Raw genomic sequence first — 24,845 nt, 5'->3', positions numbered from 1 at the left:
CAAGATTGGAAGTTGCAAACAGAGCAAAAGGCCATCTTCTCCAGTCAAGAATGCATACCATCCCATTTATTTGTTATACTATTCAGTTATAAACAACTACCATTTAAAATACAGCTTTCTGAAAGCATTAATTGGATTTAGTCTTAAAAGAAACATGGGCTACACATGACTATCAGCAGACGTATCATTAATTGTAGAATTATACTTGTGAAAATTCTCTAGGCTTCTAGTGTGTATCACAGGCAAATGAAAAACTTTAAAAATTGGGTCTTATTTTGTTAATACTTTTGAATATAGTGGGTGGTATTCAACTAAGTTTTATTCAGATTAGAGTTACTGAAATTAATAGGCCCAACTTAGTCATATTCATTAATTTCAGTGGGTCTACTCTAAGTAAAACTTAGCTGAATACCACCCAATTGTTGTATAACGCATTCAGAGCTTATGTTTTCACAATAGTAGGGAAAAAGGGGGAAAGAGCAACTTTCGCTATGTTAATTTTAAACAGAAGCCCCTTAAACAAATAAGCAGCAAATTATTGGTTATCTCAGTTAAACTGTGATGCCAATTTATTTATAGCAGTTTCTCAGGCAACTTTAAAAACTGCTGTCTTTTCAGGGATAGGGACTACTAGACTGAATTTTCTGACTGAAGTTTCCAAGTGCCATTCAGAATTACAACCAGAATGCATCTGCTCAACACAACTAAATGTATCGGAATACTGGCCTTCAGCTTTGGGGTCAGAACTAATTGAAGTCTGAGACATTTTCAGCATAGTTCAAGAAATTCACTCAGTTTAGCAATGATCACTCAGTTCTGGACTTTTCACCGAAATAGCTTGTGTCTCCATTAGAGCAAAGCTCAAGAAACTGAGCTTCATTACTGTCATTGCACCTTGGTAGTGGTATTCAAATGAGTTCTTGGGAACTTTGTATCACAAACATTTTATTTCAAATATTAAACATGAACTCACATTTCTTCTGCCAACAATTCTCTTTGAGTCAGTTCTCTACCTGTTTTGAACTTTTCTTAGCGGTAACTGAAATTCACTCATTCCTTTAGCTCACAAAAATCCCATACATCAATCCAAGTCATAACTGTCTCAGTCAGCACTTGGCTGTCCCATTATCTATCACGAGGGTGCCTAAGGCACCACACAAAGTAGAAAGCAGTGGTTCTCCTCATGCTAATTTCTGTCCAGAGCAGAAGAGTCCTAGCATATTTGCAGAGCCATAAGACAAGATGAATCTTAACAGGGAGAAATGTAAAGTATTGCACTTGTGCAAAAAAAATGAGAGGCACAAATACAAGATGGGTGACACCTGGCTTGAGAGCAGTACATGTGAAAAGGATCTAGGAGTCTTGGCTGACCACAAACTTGACATGAGCCAACAGTGTGACGCAGCAGCTAAAAAAGCCAATGCAATTCTGGGCTGCATCAATAGGAGTATAGCATCTAGATCAAGGGAAGTAATAGTGCCACTGTATTCTGCTCTGGTCAGACCTCACCTGGAGTACTGTGTCCAGTTCTGGGCACCACAGTTCAAGAAGGACAATGACAAACTGGAACGTGTCCAGAGGAGGGCAACCAAAATGGTCAAAGGCCTGGAAACGATGCCTTATGAGGAACAGCTAAGGGAGCTGGGCATGTTTAGCCTGGAGAAGAGGAGGTTAAGGGGTGATATGATAGCCATGTTCAAATATATAGAAGGATGTCACATAGAGGAGGGAGAAAGGTTGTTTTCTGCTGCTCCAGAGAAGCGGACACGGAGCAATGGATCCAAACTACAAGAAAGAAGATTCCACCTAAACATTAGGAAGAACTTCCTGACAGTAAGAGCTGTTCGACAGTGGAATTTGCTGCCAAGGAGTGTGGTGGAGTCTCCTTCTTTGGAGGTCTTTAAGCAGAGGCTTGACTACCATACGTCAGGAGTGCTCTGATGGTGTTTCCTGCTTGGCAGGGGGTTGGACTCGATGGCCCTTGTGGTCTCTTCCAACTCTATGATTCTATGATTCTACAAAGACATGCAGTATTTTGAGTCAGATACTGCCTGCTCCTGTTTTAGCTTTAAAGCTTCTCTATCACTTTCCTCATTCTCCATTAAGACTAGTCCATGTTACAAAACTGCATTTATTGGAGCCTTGTAGATTTACTGTAGGTACTGACTGCTGCTTCATTTTTCATATATGTAAAAGCATAAGTTACTTATCTGATAAAAAGCAAATGCTTAAAATATTCAAATTTAAAATAAAACTATTGGGGATAGGTAAGAAAAATGTATCTTTAAAAACTGTCAAAATTTATCTTCCTAGGAGATGTGACCCTAGAAGCCTAGATCATTTTCACTAACCTTTTTAAGCTTAGAATGACAGTCATCAGTCTGCCATCACCCCCTGGAGGCAGCGCTACCACACTTCTCTTGAGTTTCCAAGAGGAAATGCCCAAAGTGCTGGGGCAAGCAAGCAGTAGGAAAGGAAAATATGATTTGGGGGGGGGGGTGTTTAAAAACCAAACAGGTTAAAGTTTGCTCAGAAGGATGAAAGAAGTCTGCTGCAAGAATTAAGACATTGCACATAGTTCAAGCACACGCTTTTCCATTTGTGCATTATTTTGATTTTGCATCTCTTCTATTACAGGAGGGGCCCTTGCAAATCTGGCAATCCTAGCCCTTAAAGGACTAAGCCAGAGGCTGTGGAACCAGACACTTTCAGAAGCCAGCCCCCTGCCCTTACCTGCATGCATTCCTCACAGAGTTTTAAACAGGTAATGGCCATGTCAGCATACACCTTAATAGTGGCTACATGCTATTCTGGTTTCACTCTTAACCAAAGATTTGATATTTGCTTCAAGCCTTTAAACTTAATTAAAAGCAAGCCCTATTTAGGACTAAACATAGTTAAAGCTGATGAAAGTAGTTGATGTTAGACTGAAAGCATACAGCCATGGTGGGAGACAGCAAGCTATCCCACAGCATGCTCCTCATCCCATTAAAGTAGCACTGGACATGTCTCCCTTATTGTCTGCAATTTGGTTTCCCCATTTTAAATTGCTGTAATACGTATTTTATTTTCTGTAACCCACTTTTGAGTGGTACAGAAATTATTATCAAATAAAGGATTGTGAGCATTAGTCTGCATAGGCTCAGATACATCAGTGAAGGACATTATATATTGTAAATCAGCAGCATTTGCTTCAGTTGTGTTTTGGCATATGCACATCCTTTGTTGCTCTTATCTTACCTGCCTGCCTGCCCTGAGGATTTTGCTTGGCCAGGTTGATCTTCGCTTACTGGAGAAATAATGTCAAATTGTATAGGAGTGTCAGGTGCAACGAGAGAGTCCAAGGAAAGAGCTGATAGAGATGCTGAATCAGATCCCAAAGACCCAGTGCTGCTAGTACGAGTCGTGGGAGGACGAGCCTGTCTAAAAAAAACATAAAACCACACAAGTAAGAACAGAAGGAATTGTCTCAAGCTATACAACGTTTTATGTTTCAGTGGATTCTGAGGAAATCCCTAGTCATCATCATTGTCATCATCAATAATCACTTCCTTCCCACTTACCAATCTGAAACTACCTGCCAGTCATCCCACTTCAAGTCAGTATGATGGTTTTAAATAAACAGTTTCAGGATCATGGAAACACCCTAAATCAGGATTGCCAATGCCCTCCAGATGCTGGACTATAATTCCCATCATCTCTGCCCACAGGCAGAGCTGGCTAAGGCTGATGGGAATTGGGTGTCCAACAACATTTGAAGACAGCTCAAAGCCTATCCAACAGTTACCCTCACCATCAATTCAGAAACCTTAAAAGAATGTTCATGAATAATAAGCAAGGGCCTAAATAAGATAATGTGATAATTCCTCAGATCATGTCCAGATCAAACAGGCTATTAAAGTGACATACCTACAGCATCCATTCCATCAAGCTGTAAGAGAAGTATAAAGATAGGACTGCAGCTCCCTTCCATTAGCTCTGCTTAAAGACAAGGAACTTTATACTGCTCTCTAAATGTTCCCATTCCTATTGTTCTCTGCAATATCTCTGAGAGGAAATGCATGGCAATTCATTGCAAGCTTTAAGTAACCTTCAGTGATATTTTAAAACAACCCCAAATAACCATCCAAACTTCACTGGCTCCTGGAGAAATAACCAGGATTGACTGAACAAAATCTTTAAACAGTCTGCTGTTTTACAACTTACACAGCTGGTCTCATGCTCTCATGTCTCTGCTGGAAGGAAGGAGAGGGGGTAACAGCTTCTAAAGCCGACTGATTTACACGTGCAGCAATTTCCTACGTTTGCAAGGAGGGCGACAAAAAAAGGAGTTTCCTTTCAGTTAAATTTGAATATACACTTCTCACTGACAGTCATATAGAGGCTGTGTGCCAACTGTATTTTACCCTCTCAAAATTATTTTTATAAATAATTATATTTAAATCTTTACCCTGCTCCATTGTAAGCATTTTGGCAAATGCAGTAGACACATAAGGGTGCAAATGGCGTATTTCTAGAATAAAGAGCCTTACTGTACAAGAAAACAATTCACATCTCAGAGCTGCTTCGCATATTTCTTTCCCCAATACAGAGTGATCTTTATAGTGAAAATGCAATTTATGAACATCTAAATAACAGCAGAGGTGCATTTATCACATACTGATGAAGAAGCTGATAGATACAGGCACCATCCCCCTACTTACACAGGTGTTATTCACGCAGCGGCCTGGAACATAAGTATAAGCTGACTTTTTCAGCACATTTTTATGCTGAAAAAGTCCCCCTTGGCTTATACTCAAGTGAGGCGGAGGTGGACAAGTGGCCCAAAAGGAGCCCTTTCTTCCCACTGCTCCTGCCGCCACTGCCTGCCTCTCGCAAGGGCAGGCACAGGAGCTGTGATTGGAAGAGGCGCTGCACTGTGCCTCTCCCAACCGTGGTTCCTATGGCTGCTCTTGTGAGCAGCAGAGGCGGCGGTGAGATGAGCAGCCTGAAAGGAGCTCTTTTGGGCTGCTCCTTCCTCCTCCTCCGCCTTTGCCGCTGTTGGTGGCAGAGGAGGAACAAGCAGCCCGAAAGCAGCCCTTTTGGGCTGCTTGTTCTTCCTCCACCACTGCCACCACCACCAGGTTTGTGATGTGGTGAACTGGCTTATACTCAAGTCAATAAGTTTTCCCAGTTTTTTTGTGCTAAAGTTAGGTGCCTCTGCTTATATTCGGGTTGGCTTATTCTCGAGTATATATGGTAAGTGGGGAGCACCCTCTAAATGCCCTCTGCCACTTTTTCTCCAGTCCACACCAAAAATACTGTTTCCAGCACTGAGACCAGCTGGAACCTGGAGGATGCACAGAAAGGTGGCTGCTGCTGCTGTGCTACTACACATTTCAGCTGTTAGTTGGGGAGGCTGAACAGCTTAAACAAAGCCCCCACTGTGTCTCCAATCTCTTTGGGGGTTCCACCACCCTCACTGGCATCCTCTTTTGGCTCCGGGGAGACTCTCCTTATAAGCCACAAAGACACTCCAGCTCTCTACCACCATTTCCAGGTTTGAATTGAATTATTTATTTACCAGTGCTGCATATATACATGGTCACACACGAGTCAACTGTGTGTAAGTAGTGGGGGAGAGCCTGTATAGCGTTTCTTTTCTTCCAATCTTATTAATTTATTGGCAGGAAAAAGTATAAAATATTTAAAATGGAGCAAGTAAAATTAACCTTGAATAATTGAGGCTGTCTCATTATCAGTACTCTAACAAATTCCATTCATTCTCTCCAGTACAAAGCATTACATTTGACTTCATTATGGCTGAGAAGGAGAAACTCCATGAAACTTTCCCCTCTCCATCCAATTACTGCGCATTACAATTTGTATCATTTTCTAAAGACACAAGTGCAAAATTATAGGTAAATTTTAGTAACTGATTTTTGCCATGCAAGCCTTTGGTATGTCAAGGATTCATTTACGGTACTTATAGCTTCAGACTTTATTCCAAATCAGTGAAGAAGAGTGCACGATGAATGAACTGACAAATCAAAGTTACAGCTATAGTTGTGTCTCTGAGGCAGCTTAACACTGAAACAGAAAAGCTGAACAAATGGAAAACAAAAACAAGCAAGTAGCTCTAAATCATAGTATGCTTAGAAAGCAGTATAAGTTGCTTTAAATTGTAAATGTAGGCTTAAACCTGAAGTTTCATACTCCGTACGAGAACTAATTTATAAAACACTCCTCTTAATTTCCCAGCACAGACTAGATTAGGAAATTTCATTAAAACACAAATTTAACTTTTCATTTATGTTTATAAATAAAATTTACTCTGACATTAGAAGAAATAAATCACATTACCTCTGGGTTTTCACTTAGATAGATCTGTTTGGAGATGTTGTTTATTGTACATATCCACTGAAAAAGAAAGCCAATAGGTGCAACTAAGTTTAAAATAGTGCAAAATCTTCTTCCATATTTTTCACTCCATTTTCTCCATGTAATTTGTTTCCTCTACATCTTCATATTTAACTTCTGAAGCAGCTAATTTTTCAGGGAATTTAAAAATGTGATTCATCTGACCACATGGGGGCAGCAGTGGAAAGTTTAATCACAGGAAACCAACAGTATAGAGATTCCAGATAATGCTCTTTTTAAAATAAAAATTATTGAGCAAGCTGTTCATACCTGGTCAAAAGTACAAATAATTCCTTACAATAACCTACTAACAATACTCATTTCAGTTGTTCAAAATGGTACACAGAATAAGTCTAATAATAAGGTGAAGAATTAATCTCATTGTGCAAGCTTTTCTTGAATTACTTGGAATTTAGTTGGTTCTGGAAGTTGAGAAATCCAGTTATGACTCCCTGGGTACTTTTGATGATGCCGTCTTTTTATCTGCTTTAATAAGGTGTGCTGAATTGGTTTTACTGTGGTGGTGTTTCAATGTGTACTGTATTTTAACCTGCTTTGACTGGGGCCACAGTCAACTTTGTCAGATGCTCATCTCTTTAAGTCTTCGAAGCGCCACAAAACAATCTGTAATTTTAGCACTCATTCTTGTGCAGCAGCTTACCTCTTCATAATCTTTTCTGCTCTCTGCCTGAAGAATTGAAGACCTGGCAGAAAAGTAAGTAAAAATGAACAGATTTAAATGTATTTCTCAAGGGAAATAATATAATATAATATAATATAATATAATATAATATAATATAATATAATATAATATAATATAATAGGAATTTTGATACTATTTAGGCAGTGTATTTCTTTACTAAATATAGGATTGACACTTTGCTGCTTTCTAAACTATAGATAAAACACTCCAGATAAAATACACTCCAGGTGTATTTTTCACATTTGGAAAGTTTATCTATGTGCCATGGGGCTTACCAAGTCCCAGGGGTGAATAGCACATATCCAGCTGCGTGCATGAGCTAAGCAACTGAGACAGCCACTCACTGATACAAGGGTGGTAAAAGTCAGCAATCTTGAGGTGTCTATTATAACAAGAATTTGGCCCTGCCTGGGGTTGTGCAATACTGTCCTCTCAGTAAAAGAACAGAGGTGGCAGGCAGGCAAGCGGCAGGTAATGAAGAGTTCAGTAGAAAATAATCTGGGGCTAGATAAACAAAAATAATTTTAACTAAGAATCTAAAATGGTAATATACCCAATATAAACATTTGTTTTAATGAGCCTACTCCAAGTAAAGCTTGAATACAGCACATCCTCTCATTTTTTTGGACTACAAAATTTACTTAAAATTTCAGTACACAGTATGATATTAAGTCCTGATCAACTGATTTGATTTAATATAAACACTTTAGATTTTACTAAAAGTTTTACATGCCTGCCATTTTCTCCAATCTGATGGACAAAAAATGAAGCCTCCCTCCCTTCTATCCACACATTCTCTCTTTAGTAATCTCCCCACACCCAACCCAAAGTGCTTTCAATTTTCTCTCTAACAGCTGCATTAGTTAAAACAAAAGAAACAAAATACAAACTTTTTGCCATCAAAAGAGGTTATCTGAAAGCAGTATCTTCTGTCTTCACAATCCACAGCCATTACTGAACAGTTGTCTATATCCATAACAAGTCCTCCAGCTACATCACCTCTTGCCTGACTCATTAGGTTTCCACCCTGAGTGAAGTAAAATTGTCTGTCCCAGCTGGAAGACACCAGCCCCGTTTTACTGAAATAAAAAAAAGAGATGAACTTAATATTTTACTAGCTGGAGGTGAGCATAGGCAGGCATCTCCACACAGAAGAGCTTTCACAAATCCAAGGCCTGGTGTAAAGTTCATATCATCACTTCCCAATCTAACAAGAGTGTGCATGGCAGCTATTTTATCAGTCAAGTGCCTTTTATCAGCTCTGGTTGATAAGACAGTTTTGGTCATACCTGGACTGATATAGCTGTGCCACTGTGGTTCTGGCACTGGTATCCTCAGTGCTGGATTATTACAATGCAATACACTCTATGTAGGGGTTCCCTTGGGCTTAGTCTGGAAGCTGCAGCTGATACAGAAAGCAGCAGGTAGGTTGTTGATTCAAGGTTTTGCTTTTAGCATTTAAAGTTCTCAACTTGGGACCAGGTCTCCAAGGAGACTGGCTGACCCCATATTTCCCTGCCCAGCAACTGTACTCCTGGAATGGGGCACTGATGAGTGTACCACATGCTCTAGAGATGCACTTAGTATGTACTAGAAACCAGGCTTCTAGTGTTGTAGCTCCAGCCCTCTGGAATAAGTTACCTGAAATTAGATAAGCACCTAGCATCTTGGTATTTAGGGCACTATTAAAATATTTTTGCTCAAGAATGCTTTCCCTGAAGTGTGGCCCTGTCATGTTATGGAATATTAATGAAATAATTATAATAAATTATTTTACTGGTGTTCAGTTTTCCGACTTTGTAATCTTTTGTATCTTATCTGCTTTAATACCTTTTGGCTGTGAAGCTGCTTATAAAACTGCAAATAAAGAACATAAAAAGTCTCTACCACATTAAGACAAAAGCATACGCATTGCATTTCAACTTTGTAATCTAAGCATTTACTGGCATTCTAGCATAGTTCTTTAAAAATACTTTGATTTCAAAAGTTCTTTTTGCAAGTTCTTCTATTAAATTTTCTGCATCAGTTGCCATGAAATGTAAGTATGTCATTTCAAAATAGTTTATTCAACATAGTGTTAAGGGAAAAATTAGAAACTTAAACCATTTCAAATATTTGGAAGACATAGGAAATACTCCTATTTTAAAATGCACATAGCAATAATTCAGGTCCTACAAACTAGCTTAGGCTGTTGCAATTCATACATAGACAGAGGAAATTGATTCTTACTTTCTTGCATTAAGATAACCAGCTTTCCGAGTAAGGTGCCGCTGGACAGGAAATTTTGTAGGATCAGGATCAGGCAGGTACAATGGGTCACTGGCTGCCTCCAAGTCTCCTATAGTCTGCTGCATAGTCTCTACTTCATGGTCCATTTCCCTACGAACACTAAACAAATTGTGCAAATGCATTAGTTTAACTGTAATAAGTATTTTTTTAACAAAAAAAAAGACGTTAAACCATTCATTTTAAAAGAAAAAAGTTAACTTACTCCTGAACACTTGTCCCAATATTTGTTAAAAATTCTTCCAGTTGTTCAGAAAGATTTTCTGAGCCCATCTTAAAGAAGCTTATCTTTTAGAAAGGAGAATCAAATCATTTAACAATTAACATTTAGGTGTGTATAATGGAAATTAAGATTCTATTTTTAAAGAAACAAAAATATAGCTACAGACGCAGAGCAGGATAATCAGTCACACTATATGATTAAGTAAAGAGTAAACTGAGAAAAACACCACCCCTATAAGAGACTGTATTCACAATTTCTTCTAACTAAAATAATAATCCCCACTAATTACAAGGAGGAAGAACTATACAGACTGTATAGTGTTTTAACTTCTGTTTATATATGCCTTTATCTCCTCAAAAAGCTTAGACAGATTCAGTCTCCACAATTTATCTAAATGTTGGGAGTCTCCCCACACCTCACCCGTCACACTCAAGGACTGGTTCTGTCGATACTAAATGCAAATGGTAGCACAAGGCAGTCCTATTTCCTCGTGTACTGAATTTTCATGCAACTGGCATATTTATTTTTGAGGTTTTAATATTTTAAAATTGTTCTAAGCATCAAAAACACTCCTATAACACTAGCACGCCTAGACGTAAATCCCAAGTACACTTATTATTTAACCAAAATAATTTTATGTACACATCTCATTTCACAGACATTCACCTGAGCTTGCATGTATCCTAACAAGGGTTCCAACATAGCAATTTTCTTCTTATACTGCAGAGTATTTAATGCACAGAAATAATGCATCATGGTCTGATGTTGTTTCTTCCGGGAAGTATATACATCTTCTGTAACCTCATACTTGACCTGAGGAGAAACAGAATTTCTGACTCAAGGCAGTGTATTGTGCCAATGAAATAATTGTTTTACATGACATTTATTAAGTAACAACTCTTTTTTTATTTTATTATTAACATGTTATGTTCACAAACACTGTCCTATATAACTAAAGTTACACAAACCATAAAACAATTAAAATAATAAATTAAGATCAACAGAGCAATAAAGCCAATCCCAAAGCAAGCTTAACCAAATCCTTCCAAAACCTTGGAGAACAAGAATGTTCTAAGTATTCCATCAAGGATGTGGCCACCTGTGCCTCAAGGGAGAACTAGTGCCCAGAGTCAGGCACAACCACCAAGAAGGCCCAGTGTAACCTCCACATACAGCAAGCAACACTCACCAATGAGACAAGAAGGGCTCCTTCAGCCAATCTCAGAGCTCAGGCCGACTGATATGGGTAAAGATGTTGCATCAAGTACGTAGGAGCCAAGTTGTGCAGAGCTTTGTATGTTAACATACACCTTAAACTAGGCCTGGCAGCATATAGTGTTAGATAGGCTTCACTATAGAACATATGCACCAGCTCTCTTCTGATCGGCTTCATCATCAAAAGCTCAGTAGAAAACCAAGGCACAATTTAGGCTCTGGAATGTCAGGTGTTTAACAGCAATCCCGCCAACTGCCTCTCCTCTCCACCTCACCATTCCACAGCAAAACCAGGGCCTCAGCAGGAGCATCAGACGTGTTAAACAGAAAATCCCCCAGCAAATTCAGGAACTCATGAGATTTCATAAGCCTCTAGGGGTAGATCATACTAATCAGTCCCCTCATACCTATGGAGGGGAATTGGGTGTCAAGTAAAACTATACTAGGAAACAGTCCATCCATGAGAAAGTATTAAGGACAACCACCCCAATCACAGAACCAGATAGGTCACCAGCAATTGGGCCACTGTATGAATATAATAATACCCCACTCATCTGGCTGGGCTTCCCCAGCCACTCTGGGCGGCTTCCAACAAAATACTAAAATACAGTAACCCATCAAACATTAAAAGCTTCCCTGAACAGGATGCTGGACTAGATGGACCACTGGCCTGATCCAGCAGGCTGCTCTTATGCTCTTATGACATAGTCCCATGGTTGCCATGGAGGCCATGAATTCCTGAGCTGGACCTAAGAAGACAACCTCAGTGTGGATGCTTAAGTCCTCAGTACAACTGTCTGTGGATTCTCCAACACCACCTTTGAGACCACCTCAGCCAGCTTTGACAGGAAACTATTGGATAGTAGGGTGGGTGGTATACCTAGAGGGTGCCTTTTTTGTCTCTTTGGTCCAGCACTAAATTCCAACCCTCAAATTTAGCACTCAAGCACACTAGCTTCCTGTAAAAGAGATGACATTTTGATAGATGCAACACCCCCTTCCTCTACCTTTCAATCTATGCTGGTGCTGCTCCAAATTACCCAGGAGAGGGTAATTTGGAGTTGGTCCACCCAACCAGATCTCTGCCACAGCAAATCAGCCTCCTTATTCATGACCAGGTTGTAGTTAACAGGCATTAAGCTCTGGAGATTTAAAATATAAACACCTCATGTTTTTAAAAAAGGACTAATGCCTTCTCCCCATTCTGCTGTATTGAAATACGTATTTTCAAAGAAAAATTCCACATGACACATTTACAATGGAACAATATATATTTTCTATGCAAGACTGTCTGAACTGCTGGAGGTGTGTAACAGTTAATATAATTAAGCATGTGCATCATTTAAGAATTACCAGATTTTGTAGCCATTCTATAACATGAAATCTAAGTGCTGTATTGAAAATTTCTCAAACCTTCTCATTTTCTCTTTTTTTTGACAGTCGACTATATCTGGTGATGGCAGTATCATGATCTGCAAAATGAAGTTTACACTGCATTTGAGTAGCAGCTACAAAACAATTTAAGTTTAAGGGACCCTCAGGGTCCCTTCCAACTCTACAATTCTATAACACTGTAAGTGCTTAATTTAAGGATAAAATAAGCTTCTCTTCATAGAAGCTATGGTTCACTACCTACAACAGAATTGTTTAAATTATGAAATGCCATAGTAGGATATTTTAATACACAATAGCTACTAAGATTTCCCCCCATGTGTTTAGTTATTCCGGAAGTATTTTAATAGTTTTTGAGATGTTATTATGGTAAGAGTTTGCTAGCAAATTGAATGCCAAGGGCTTACCAACCTGTAAAGAGTTTCCTCCCATCCACTGTGTTTAAAATAACTATGTCTTCAAACTTTCAAATTAAAGGATGCCTACTTCAGCCAACAAATTAGCAAAAAAAACCCACTGAAGCTAGAAATGGAGACTATGTTAATGCTTCACTTCTCTCAAAGCTCTGCACAACATCTGTAAAGCCTCACTATTTTCAAGAGTTCAGCCATACGTCATAACATTAAAGAAGTGCCAGAGAATTAACATTTAAGGTATACTTACCATTGCTTGAGATCTGAAAAACTTCTTTCAAAGTCAGAATCTCTGAAATGAATGCATTTTATTTAAGGAAGCACATAATATCAAAGCAGTTTTGCTAATTGTACTATAAAATATAGAAAAAGACTTGATTTAGGGTTTATAATTGGACAACTGAACATTCAGTACAGAAAACCAATTTTGCAACTCTATTTCTGAAAAAAGATCCAAGTAAATGTGCACAAGGGTTCAGCCTTATATTTCTAAATGTCTAATAGGCATTGACTACTGCCCATTTTCTTTTTTCAATTAGCCTACTTTTCCACTCAAAAGTGACTCTGAAGACCAAAAAACTGCAATGAATAGTAATTTTCAAAGTATCTAAAGTATAATACTGGAGTTCTGTTTACTGAAACCAGAGTATGTTATTAATTCAAATTATGTGAACTGAAGCATGATCAACTTCTCTGCATCATTTGTGACAGTAACTACCGTACCTTTTAGATCTCTTTCCTTGAACTGGGTAATGGGAAACATCATGGCATCAGCTAATTGAGTTGATAGTACTGCATGACAAGAACTCAGCTAAGGAGAGGGAAAAACCACAAAGGTACACAATTTTATCTGCAGATAGAGATTTCTCCTGTTTCACAAATACTTCAACTAATGCAAACATCAAGTTTCAACTAAAGGTAACTTATAAGTCTCCATTAAAAACAGACAAAGGGGGCACAATCCAGCCAAAATTAAGCACTTCGACATTCTAGTAATGCCAATTAAAGTTACGTACAGCCACCCCATTTGCACACCCTTATCTGGAAGCAAGTGTCACTGAACTCTGAACAGATATGCACAGGGTGGTCCTTACAACTCATTTCCTTCATAAAGTCTGTCCTATTCTTTCGACCTTCAACAGGTTTTAGTTTATTTATTTGTTTCCTAAAATTTGGTTGTAAATTGATTGTAAAAACTTCAAAGTGTTTATTCATGGTATTTGTGTAAGTTAGGTAGCAGGGTCATTTGGACAGGGACTGCCTTATGAATTTTGTACAGCAATCAAGGATCTAATTATTTCCCCCTCCTCAACCCCACCAATCTCTCACACCTGGCCAATGTCCCTTTCCCAACACCTGACCAAACTCCCCACCTCCTCCACTCATCCCACACCAAATCCCAGCCTGCTTCTTTCACATCTTGCTCAAACAGCTCTTCCCACACAGGTTGTTATGTGTTTAATGGAGATAGGGTGCATGAAAGAGTGATTTGCTGAAGCACTCTCTATGAAGCATCCTCACATTCCTGGAGCAGCACTTAAAGAATGGTGAGACGTGCTTCAAATAGTGGTTTGGAAAATTTATCCCTGAAGTGCTCCCTCCCCCCCAACACATTAAGCATCTCTTCTTCCTCAGCAGCTGACCTAGGCTGGCTCTCCACCCCCCGCCCACACTTGCTCATTTGTTTGCCTGCTGCTCTCTTGTTGCACTGAAGCTGGCATGGCTGCCTGTGGGTGGCCATGCAAACTATATCATCACACCTACAAAACTATAGTATAGGGAGATATAAAGCACAAGGAGGCTTGCCGATCCGAAGGTCGGCGGTTCGAATCCCCACGACAGGGTGAGCTCCCGTTGCTCGGTCCCTGCTCCTGTCAACCTAGCAGTTTGAAAGCACGTCAAAGTGCAAGTAGACAAATAGGTGCTGCTCTGGCGGGAAGTTAAACGGCGTTTCCGTGCGCTGCTCTGGTTCGCCAGAAGCGGCTTAGTCATGCTAGCCACATGACCCGGAAGCTGTACGCCGGCTCCCTCTGCCAGTAAAGCAAGATGAGCGCCACAACCCCAGAGTCATCCGCAACTGGACCTAATGGTCAGGGGTCCCTTTACCTTTCCCTCATTGACAAGTACATTCTGGAGATTAAAGTAACATTTAACATAGGCTAAAAGCTTTCTCTAACAGTCATCTGTCTCTTCAACCATGAAATGCTGTCACCAAAAGAACATAACTATTAAATTTGACTTCTTTCAATTTATCAGGAACTACGCCATTTAGCACAATGGGGTACCAATCCTAAACAAGGCCCTCTGGTACAATTATAGCACTAACCATGAATAACAAGTAGGGCGTTACTCTTAAATGAACTTAAAGAAATGCAGAAAACACACATGCTCTGTTGCTTTAGAAGCACAACAGGCCCTTCCTAATTTAAGGCATTCTACTGAGACTCTTCATTGAAAGAATCAGAAAAGGGGAAGAGTCACCAGTTTTACATAAAAGGCTCAGTATGAATTGGACTATTGCAAACCATCACTATGATTTGTAAATACACAAATGTGAGTCTGAAAAAGAACAGCAGCACACATAAAAACTTACCTCATCTATCACTTTTGCAAATTGCTGCAAAGTAGAATTCATAACTTCATCATCACCTCCCAAGGGAAAGCGCTACCAAAACAAAAACATATATTTTACTCAGAAGTTAACCTCCGTTTACTTTTCTTATAAAGATTTAGAACAACACTCCAAAGCTTTAGTAAAATATGCTGGTATCTAATAGCACTGATATGCTCAAAGAATGGAAATTCCTGGATGATTATAGGCCAAGAAAAAATGTATTTATGGAACTTTTTTGAATGAACATACCTGACAAAAAGACAAGTTAGCTGATGTTAGTAGAATGCCTATGTTGTTCTAAAACTGAAATGTTAAATCTGCTTATTCGTGGTGGTTTTAACTTGGATGCTGTTTCTTTACTAGTCAGGTTCTGTGTTTTTAACAGTAAGCATGACATGAAGAAATTAAGCAAATGGAGCTTTCCCTGCCTGGCACAGAAATAAAGAAACAGGAAACACTTCACCTCCTTAATTCCCACATGACTGGCTACTTTTAAAGCTGAGGTAGTGAATGTCTGTTGCTGAACTACAGTTCTGATTTTCACTGGCCAGACTGGCTGGGGCTGATGGAAGGTGGGAGTCCAACAACAACCAAGGAACACCAATTCCCCGCCCTGCATTAAATGAACATAAGCTGACCCAGTATAAGAGGCTAGCAATCTTCAGATTGTAACATAAAATTGTAGAGTTCTAAGAACATAACCCAAATATGTTCATTCATACCTGTTTCTCATATTCCTTTAGAAGCTTTGAAGTCAAATGTGTTGCTGCACTTAATTCATTCTGGTTAAGAAAAAAAAGACAATAAATATGCAGTGGATGTAGCCTACCTTGATTTCAGCAAGGCATTTGACAAGGTGCCCCATGATATTCTTGTAAAGAAGCTGGTAAAATGCGGACTTGACTATGCTACCACTCAGTGGATTTGTAACTGGCTGACTGACCGAACCCAAAGGGTGCTCATCAATGGTTCCTCTTCATCCTGGAGAAGAGTGACTAGTGGGGTGCCACAGGGTTCTGTCTTGGGCCCGGACTTATTCAACATCTTTATCAACGACTTGGATGATGGACTCAAGGGCATCCTGATCAAATTTGCAGATGACACCAAACTGGGAGGGGTGGCTAACACCCCAGAGGACAGGATCACACTTCAAAACGACCTTGACAGATTAGAGAACTGGGCCAAAACAAACAAGATGAATTTTAACAGGGAGAAATGTAAAGTATTGCACTTGGGCAAAAAAAATGAGAGGCACAAATACAAGATGGGTGACACCTGGCTTGAGAGCAGTACATGTGAAAAGGATCTAGGAGTCTTGGTTGACCACAAACTTGACATGAGCCAACAGTGTGACGCGGCCGCTAAAAAAGCCAATGCAATTCTGGGCTGCATCAATAGGAGTATAGCATCTAGATCAAGGTAAGTAATAGTGCCACTGTATTCTGCTCTGGTCAGACCTCACCTGGAGTACTGTGTCCAGTTCTGGGCACCACAGTTCAAGAAGGACACTGACAAACTGGAACGTGTCCAGAGGAGGGCAACCAAAATGGTCAAAGGCCTGGAAACGATGCCTTATGAGGAACGTCTAAGGGAGCTGGGCATGTTTAGCCTGGAGAAGAGGAGGTTAAGGGGTGATATGATAGCCATGTTCAAATATATAAAAGGATGTCACATAGAGGAGGGAAAAAGGTTGTTTTCTGCTGCTCCAGAGAAGCGGACACGGAGCAATGGATCCAAACTACAAGAAAGAAGATTCCACCTAAACATTAGGAAGAACTTCCTGACAGTAAGAGCTGTTCGACAGTGGAATTTGCTGCCAAGGAATGTGGTGGAGTCTCCTTCTTTGGAGGTCTTTAAGCAGAGGCTTGACAACCATATGTCAGGAGTGCTCTGATGGTGTTTCCTGCTTGGCAGGGGGTTGGACTCGATGGCCCTTGTGGTCTCTTCCAACTCTATGATTCTATGATTCTATTTCCTACTTTGCACTGATAATGAAAATATACTGTAGATTTCATAAAAACACCACACAACTGCAAAGAGTCACTCTGGGTGCAACATTATGGATTATTTAACCATGGTAAGGTGGTGCTTAGCTATTAAGTAAAAAAAAGATCTTTTTTGTCATATCATAAATTTCACACTTTTGAACCAGAAGCTGCAGATACCAGGCATTTCTAAGTTAAACCAACAATACATGATCACACTTAGATTGCTGTTAAGTCAATGTAAAAGGGACCATCATTCAAAACAAAAGGCAGTATCATTCTCTCTAACAGCAAGATTAGTCCCCTGCCAATCAGTTTGGAAGAAAACCCAACAAATGAGAAGGAAGCTTGCTGCATCCCTGGGGGAACGACAAGGTATGTAGAAGTATACATATATTAAAAACTACACCCACAAAGGGGGCAGTTAAATAGTAATAATTAGGTGTGCATGCATGAGCTCATATGTGCTGTGGTGGTGGGGAGAGAGGGAAGAGGGAGAGTGGAGTTCAGGAAGGCAGTTATCATAGCTTTGGGAGCAGCCTCAGAACTCTGAAAGGAGCAGCTGGATAGTGCTCCAGAGCAGGTGAACAAGGTAACCAGGAGGAGAACAGCAGCTGAAAAAATAAGGAAATAAAAACCAAGGAAAAGACACATATTCACATGGAATGTCGGTACAAGGCAGTTAGTAGTTGGAGTGTGAAGTAATGGACAGAAAGGGAAAGAATAGAAAGAAAAAAAGAACCAAAGACACATATAGAATATAGAAAACATAAAACACACTATTTTGGAGAGCTAACTCAAGAGTAGCTAACATATGCATTCTGCAATAATCACCCTACCTGTGCATCATAAATTCGGTGCATGGCTTGATACAGCTGGCTAATGTATCTGGAAATGGCTGCAGCATCTTCTTCAAATACACCCAGCAAGGAACGGGTCTAAAAATAACAATGTACATTCATAACATTAAAATTATAGTGTAGTAGCTAAGATTTTAGTTTCCAGGGACTCAAAACATATTGGAATAAAATGTATTGCTACTAGGCATTTGACATGCGTCTAGCAGTCATGAAGCAGAAAGCACCTCCTAAGACACTACCACACTTCTTCAGATACACTTCTTCAGATACAGATACACTATCTGTAGAAGTGTGCATGAACACGAAAGCTTATACCAAGAACAAATTTAGTTGGTCTCTAAGGTGCTACTAAGGGACACGGGTGGCGCTGTGGGTAAAACCTCAGTGCCTAGGACTTGCCGATCGTAAGGTCGGCGGTTCGAATCCCCGTGGGGGGGTGAGCTCCCGTCGTTCGGTCCCAGCTCCTGCCCACCTAGCAGTTCGAAAGCACCCCTAAGTGCAAGTAGATAAATAGGTACCGCTTTATAGCGGGAAGGTATAAACGGTGTTTCCGTGTGCTGCGCTGGTGCAGGCTCGCCAGCTGCAGCTTCGTCACGCTGGCCACGTGACCCGGAAGTGTCTTCAGACAGCGCTGGCTCCCGGCCTCTCAAGTGAGATGAGCACACAACCCTAGAGTCGGACATGACTGGCCCGTACGGGCAGGGGTACCTTTACCTTTACCTTTAAGGTGCTACTGGACAAACGTTTTATATATATTTTGACTGTGTCAGACCAACACGGCTACCTACCTGAATCTAGAATTATGGATAATAGGTTCATCGATGGCTACATGCTGTAATAACAAGAACTTGAACTCGTGTCTTTGAAGACAGCTTATGCTTCCAGTTAGGGGAACCTGATGACAAACAATGGGCACAGCCATTTCCAGCATGTCCTCCTTGTGAGCTTTCCATCCACCTAGCTGCTAATGAAGACCAAGTACAAACGGCTCAGGTTACAAACGCTTCAGGTTACAAACTCCGCTAACCTGGAAGAGTTACCTCGAGTTGAGAACTTTGCCCCAGGATGAGAACGGAAATTGTGTGCTGGCGGCGCAGCAGCAGCAAGAGGCCCCATTAGCGAAAGCATGCCTCTAAGAACAGTTTCAGGTTAAGAATGGACCTCCAGAACGAATTAAGTTTGTAACTAGAGGTACCACTGTACTGGAATATATAGCTTCTGGTCTATGTAATACACACACAAACAAACACAGAGGGGGAGAGAGGGAAATACTAACTTTACAGCTTCTGGTTCAATTTAAGATGTCCCATAAATCTCAAGTTTCAAAGAGCATAAACTTCTGTATTTACTTCTTTTTTGGGGGGAGGGGGAATAAAATCATTTATTCTATATCCTATATACTATTAACAAACTCATAGGTCACATCCACATTTTACATTTAAAACACATAGCTTCTTCCCCCAAACAACTGTGGGAACTATAATTTGTTGAGGGTGCGGGGAATTGTAGCTGTTAGGGTAAACTACAGTTCCCAAGATTCATTGGGGGAAGGCATGTGCCTCAAGTACATGAATGTGATCATAGTCAAGCGCTGACCCTTAAATAGCCAAAACAGCTATTTAACCTTTATGTTTGCAGAAGTACAAAAAAACTTTAAACCCTATGGTGCAGACCTATTAACAACCGTGCATACTCAGTGACCACAGATCATTGAGCAGCTGTTTGAAAAAGGGAGGGATGGAGAAGGAATAGGGAAGCTACAGTCCTCCATGTTGTTGGACTCATCAGCTCAAGCCAACATGAACAATGATCAGGGACATGGATGTAGCAACGATATATTTTGGTGGGCAGGCTTCATATTAGTGGGGGCAGAACCTTAGTTAGTTAAGTATTTGTATTGATTTACTTGCTGGGGGGGGGCAGATGACCCGCTGCTCCCCCTTGGCTATGTCCATGGTCAGGAATGATAGCTGTAGTCCAGCAACATCTAGAGGGCCACAAGTTCTCCCCCACTGGCCTGCTATTTTCTTATGCCTATCATAGATCATTATGGATTCCAAAGAAGGCATGAAATCTATTTCAAATGCCAACACCTATACAGTAATGTATGCCCTACTTTTTGTATTGCTGACAATGAGCTATTTAGAAGTGTAGACATTAAAACTGGAGCCACCACCCGAGTTCTATTTACTTTGGGATTTAAATTGGAATGACAAACACTACCTTGGTGTGCTTGTAAACTACTAATCAGCTTACCATGGACACTTGCCTAACATCAAACTTGCTGTTCTTTTGGTGCCAGAAAGGACACTACATTTTTAGCTCATCTTTTATTATTCAGCTATATGAATTTTTACTTGATTGGGCAAACACCATTTTAAATATTTATGTTTTTATTTGTGGAACTGTTTAAATACTGCACCTCTGGAGTAGTAGAACAGCCTTTATGCTGCTATTTGAGTAGGAGGAGGAGGAGGAGGAGGAGGAGTTTGGATTTGATATCCCGCCTTTCACTCCCTTTAAGGAGTCTCAAAGCGGCTAACATTCTCCTTTCCCTTCCTCCCCCACAACAAACACTCTGTGAGGTGAGTGGGGCTGAGAGACTTCAAAGAAGTGTGACTGGCCCAAGGTCACCCAGCAGCTGCATGTGAAGGAGCGGAGACGCGAACCCGGTTCCCCAGATTGCGAGACTACCGCTCTTAACCACTACACCACACTGGCTCTCAGTACAGTGGTTTTTGTCCTAACATGGTAACAATACTATACCTAAAGGAGCGTCTCCACCCCCATTGTTCTGCCCAGACACTGAGGTCCAGCGCCAAGGGCCTTCTGGCGGTTCCCTCACTGGGAGAAGCGAAGTTACAGGGAACCAGGCAGAGGGCCTTCTCGGTAGCGGCGCCCGCCTGTGGAACACCCTCCCACCAGATGTCAAAGAGAGAAAAATCTACCACCAGACTTTTAGGAGACATCTGAAGGTAGCCCTGCTTAGGGAAGCTTTTACTATCTGAAGGACTATTGTATTTTGTAATCTTTGTTGGAAGCCAACCATAGTGGCTAGGGAAACCCAGCCAGATGGGCGGGGTATAAATTTATTTATTTATTTATATTATTATTATTACTGTAGTACTGTCATGTTGAATGATCTCTCCATCCTTATCTTATGCATGTTCATCAAGAAATGAGCTCAGTGGAAAATAATTTTGACAGATATTGGGATTATAGCCTTATCTATTCATTTTATAATTTATGTGTTTGCTTAAGCAGTGAATTTAAGTAAGCCACAGTTTGTTCAGTGTGTGTTGCCTCCAATCTTTCAATTTGTCATCATGACAAAATCAGAGTTGATCCAGTTCTGCAATTCAACAGAGCTTCCATTGCTGGTTAAATGAGACAGTGTGAAGTTAAAGTGTATGTGTAACAAACTTCAGTTATCTTATATAGGGGTGTGTACTAATGGATATGCTCTCAAAGGCCCCTTTGGACTCTGGAAGAGAAATTATTTTTCTGTAGAATGAGTCCTTATGCTATGCAAAGCAAGGGAATGAAACTTCACACTTTGCAGATACAAGAATTTAGAATAAAAAAATGAGGTTGTGATAAATGACCCTGTATGGGTACAAATTCCTGTGATGCCAACAGTACAATCCTATGCTTACACTTTATCAGTTGAATGCTCAAGCTTGAGAACTTTGCTGAATGTTTTTGTCTGCTTGCATGACTGATCTTACCACTTATGCCAAAGCTTACCACTTTCAGGGAAACCTGTTTATGCTAGTTTGATGAGGAACTTCTGTAAAGGAATTCTTGTACATTGCAGAGGGCATTGAAGCATCAGTAGCATGCACAGTTGATTCAAGAGTAACGCTGTCCAGGTCTATATCACCACACTGAGAATACATTCTAGATTCCTAGAATATGTCAAACTGTAGCTGAGAGTTGTAAAGCAGCATTCCTCAAACTGGTTCAAGGACCGACAGTGGCCTGCAGCCCACTTTCTGGTCCTGCCTCAATGCTACAACCCACCCCCTGATTGTACAGTAGACTTTTGGTTGGCTAGATGCTAGCAGCAGCAGCTCCCTCATTCAGAGGAGGAAGGACCCCTAAATTTGTTTTGGGGCTTCCTCCAACCCTCCAGACCAGTTTGGAGAAGTTCATTGTACTCAATGAAGTCATTCCACAAGCACAATGATTTTTGGATGTTAGTAATTGTCAGCAGATGGTGCTAATTTCTGCATCTATCCAACCCCTGCAGCACAATTTTGTGATTGGTGGACCTCAGTAATTTTTAGTTCTCAAATGGGCCCCAGGGGGTAGCTTTATAAGGAGACTGCTAGTAATGAGCGCACTTGCCCACATTGCTGATTTTCTGAATGAAGCATCCTTAAATTTTTGAGGAACCCCAGAACACAGTTTGAAAACAACTTCATTAAGATATAGGAAATTATGCATCGTACCCCTAAAATCTGTTGTGCTTCAAGGTCTGATTGTTGTTTGTTAATCAAGCTAGCAGCAACTTGAATGCCTCTGGTCTCTAGAGAATCCTTTTTTGAAACATTTTATACTTTAATTCTTGCCCATTTACATGTTTAGGGGGAAATCACCATCCATCTTATTGATGCATGATGAACTAAAGCAGGGTAGCAAACACTGTGCCCTCCAGATATTGTTGGGTTAGAACTCCCATCATTACCAGCAAGCGATGGTGGGAGACATAGTGCAACAATATCTGGAGTGCATTATGTTGACTAACCCTTAACTAAATAAACCCCTTTTTAAATTTCTATAATTCTGGAAGGGATTTTAAGATAAGGTAGATAAGGTAGAAGTATCTTCTAGATTTAATGAATATCTAGACTAGGTCTAGATCAATTCTATATTTTATATGTAGTCCATCTCTTACTTAGTATAAAAACTCAATCTAACAAAGTTGCATCTATCGTACAACATTTGCACATTAATGTTATTGCTGTGGCCAAGACCATAAACAGGAGACTGCAAAGCACTACTCTGAAAGCTTGTTTAGATGAGATCACAGGAAGTGTAAAACATCTCTTACACAGCAACATATGAGATAATGAAGCCAATTATTCAAAAGAAACAGAAGATGCTAATCACCATCATCTCTTTCCAATCTGGTCACATACCGACTCAGTGGTTGAAACAAGGTTTTCAAAGCATTACTGTATATTGTTACATATCTTTGCTTTTTTGAGAATCAACAGGCAAGCATCTGTCAAGTTTTCTTGAGACAGTATGTGGTTCACAAGAATTTTGTTATATTTCAGTTTTTAAAAATGAATGTTTAATTGTGTATAGGAATGGACTGCAAGGTAACTGTACCTGAAAACAATCACACTTACAAGAAAACAAAATTCAAAGTAAATGTGCATAAGGCAATGGTACATTATTAAACGTAATCTTTGAACAGGTGTCCCTACAAGGCAATTGAGCTAACACTACATGTAAGGCAACAGTTTTAAAGTCACTGATAAACAAATCCACCAAATGTAGGAGTAAGGGTGTAGTGAGGAAACTGAGGCAGCAATTTCAATAATTGCACAGCAATTTAAGGCAGGAACAGATTTCACTGGGCTCTACTGCCCTTACTAGACTGTGTCCCTTGACTCTGTGGGACCTGAGAAAAAGACCTTCAGTGGGGTGGGGGAATACAATACTGTATAAAAATCACGATAACGCTGAAAGAGCTCTTATGTCCCACCCTGTACATACCCTCCAGATTTTATACTCGACAGAAGCAACATCCCCATTTAACCCCCAACAGCCCAAACATGGGGAAAGGAGACAGTGCTTCCTTTACACTAGCCAAGGACTTTAAAAAAAAAAAAGGAGTGGGGAAGGCCTTTTGGGTTTGATTATTTTTGTGCCTAAGACAGTCGCGTGATTATGCTTCCTGATTAAGCGCCCCGTGGCGACTTGGAAAAGGGCAGGGGGCCGTCCCCAAACAAGTCTAAACGCTGAGCCCACGCAGAAGACCATTTCCCCACAGATTTAGCAGAAGCACTTCTGCATGCGAGGTGCAGCAAACCCTCCGTGTCACTTGGAGAAGATGCTACAGAGGGCGAAGCGGAAAGACCAGACCGCGGCGGGACAGTTTTTGCACAGGCTCCTTGTAGCTATGGAGTCGCTCGTGAGGCGGCGGTCGGCGACGGCGCGGGGGGGAGATAAGAGAGGAAGGAAGGAGGGAGGGAGCGAAGTGTTACTATTCCGGGATGGTGGCAGCGAGGGATGGGGCTCCGCAGCCCACCACCAGCCCGCCCGCCCGCCCGCCTCGCGGCGCCGAGGGCCCTCAGCTCGCTGTCTCTCCCGCCGCTTCCCCTCCTCACCTGGGGGCTGTCCTCCAGCGTCTCCTCGATGGGCAGCTTGTCTATCCCAGGCATGTCGGCGGACGGATCTCCACAGGCCGGACCGGCCCAGCTGCCCCCTCACGCCGCACCCAGCTGACGGCTCTCCACCCTCGCGCTCTCGCCCGGCCGCTCGCCCGCCGCCTGGCACCTCCCCTTTCCCTCCTCCCCGAGCAGCCACAACAGGGAAGCTCAGGAAATCCCGCCCCGGCACTTCCACGCAGCGGGCCGCGGCTGCAAAGGCCGCCGCTGCCGCCGCCTCCTCCCTCAGACGCGGCGGACCGCGCGCCGCCTGCTTCCCATTGGCTGAGAAGGCGGCCACTCCGAACCGAAGCAGCAGCAGGAGGAGGAGGCGCGCGGCCTCTTACTTATTAATCCGGATCCACAGGCTCG

The 24,845-nt window shown here is 41.1% G+C and overlaps 1 protein-coding gene across 1 annotated transcript in view; it reads right to left on the bottom strand.

The window, feature by feature from the left end:
- Positions 1–24,634, bottom strand: part of APPL1 (adaptor protein, phosphotyrosine interacting with PH domain and leucine zipper 1) — a 30,851-nt gene extending 6,217 nt beyond the window's left edge. Inside the window, exons 1-15 of the mRNA XM_081848868.1 lie at positions 24,435–24,634; positions 18,070–18,168; positions 15,968–16,027; positions 15,225–15,296; positions 13,355–13,442; positions 12,882–12,923; positions 12,240–12,298; positions 10,278–10,424; positions 9,594–9,676; positions 9,332–9,490; positions 7,993–8,181; positions 7,061–7,103; positions 6,343–6,399; positions 4,207–4,298; positions 3,241–3,423 (exon numbers count right to left, since the gene is read on the bottom strand). Coding sequence (XP_081704994.1) covers positions 3,241–3,423; positions 4,207–4,298; positions 6,343–6,399; positions 7,061–7,103; positions 7,993–8,181; positions 9,332–9,490; positions 9,594–9,676; positions 10,278–10,424; positions 12,240–12,298; positions 12,882–12,923; positions 13,355–13,442; positions 15,225–15,296; positions 15,968–16,027; positions 18,070–18,168; positions 24,435–24,488 — 1,427 coding nt within the window. The 5' untranslated portion in view covers positions 24,489–24,634. The remainder of the gene's footprint in view (positions 1–3,240; positions 3,424–4,206; positions 4,299–6,342; positions 6,400–7,060; positions 7,104–7,992; positions 8,182–9,331; positions 9,491–9,593; positions 9,677–10,277; positions 10,425–12,239; positions 12,299–12,881; positions 12,924–13,354; positions 13,443–15,224; positions 15,297–15,967; positions 16,028–18,069; positions 18,169–24,434) is intronic.
- Between the last annotated feature and the right edge of the window lie 211 nt (positions 24,635–24,845).

Source organism: Podarcis erhardii (assembly GCF_964252035.2).
Source record: "Podarcis erhardii genome assembly, chromosome: 2".
Classification (NCBI taxonomy): Eukaryota; Metazoa; Chordata; class Lepidosauria; order Squamata; family Lacertidae; genus Podarcis; species Podarcis erhardii.
Note: the sequence above shows the minus strand (reverse complement) of the source record. Positions and strands in the feature narration are given on the sequence as shown.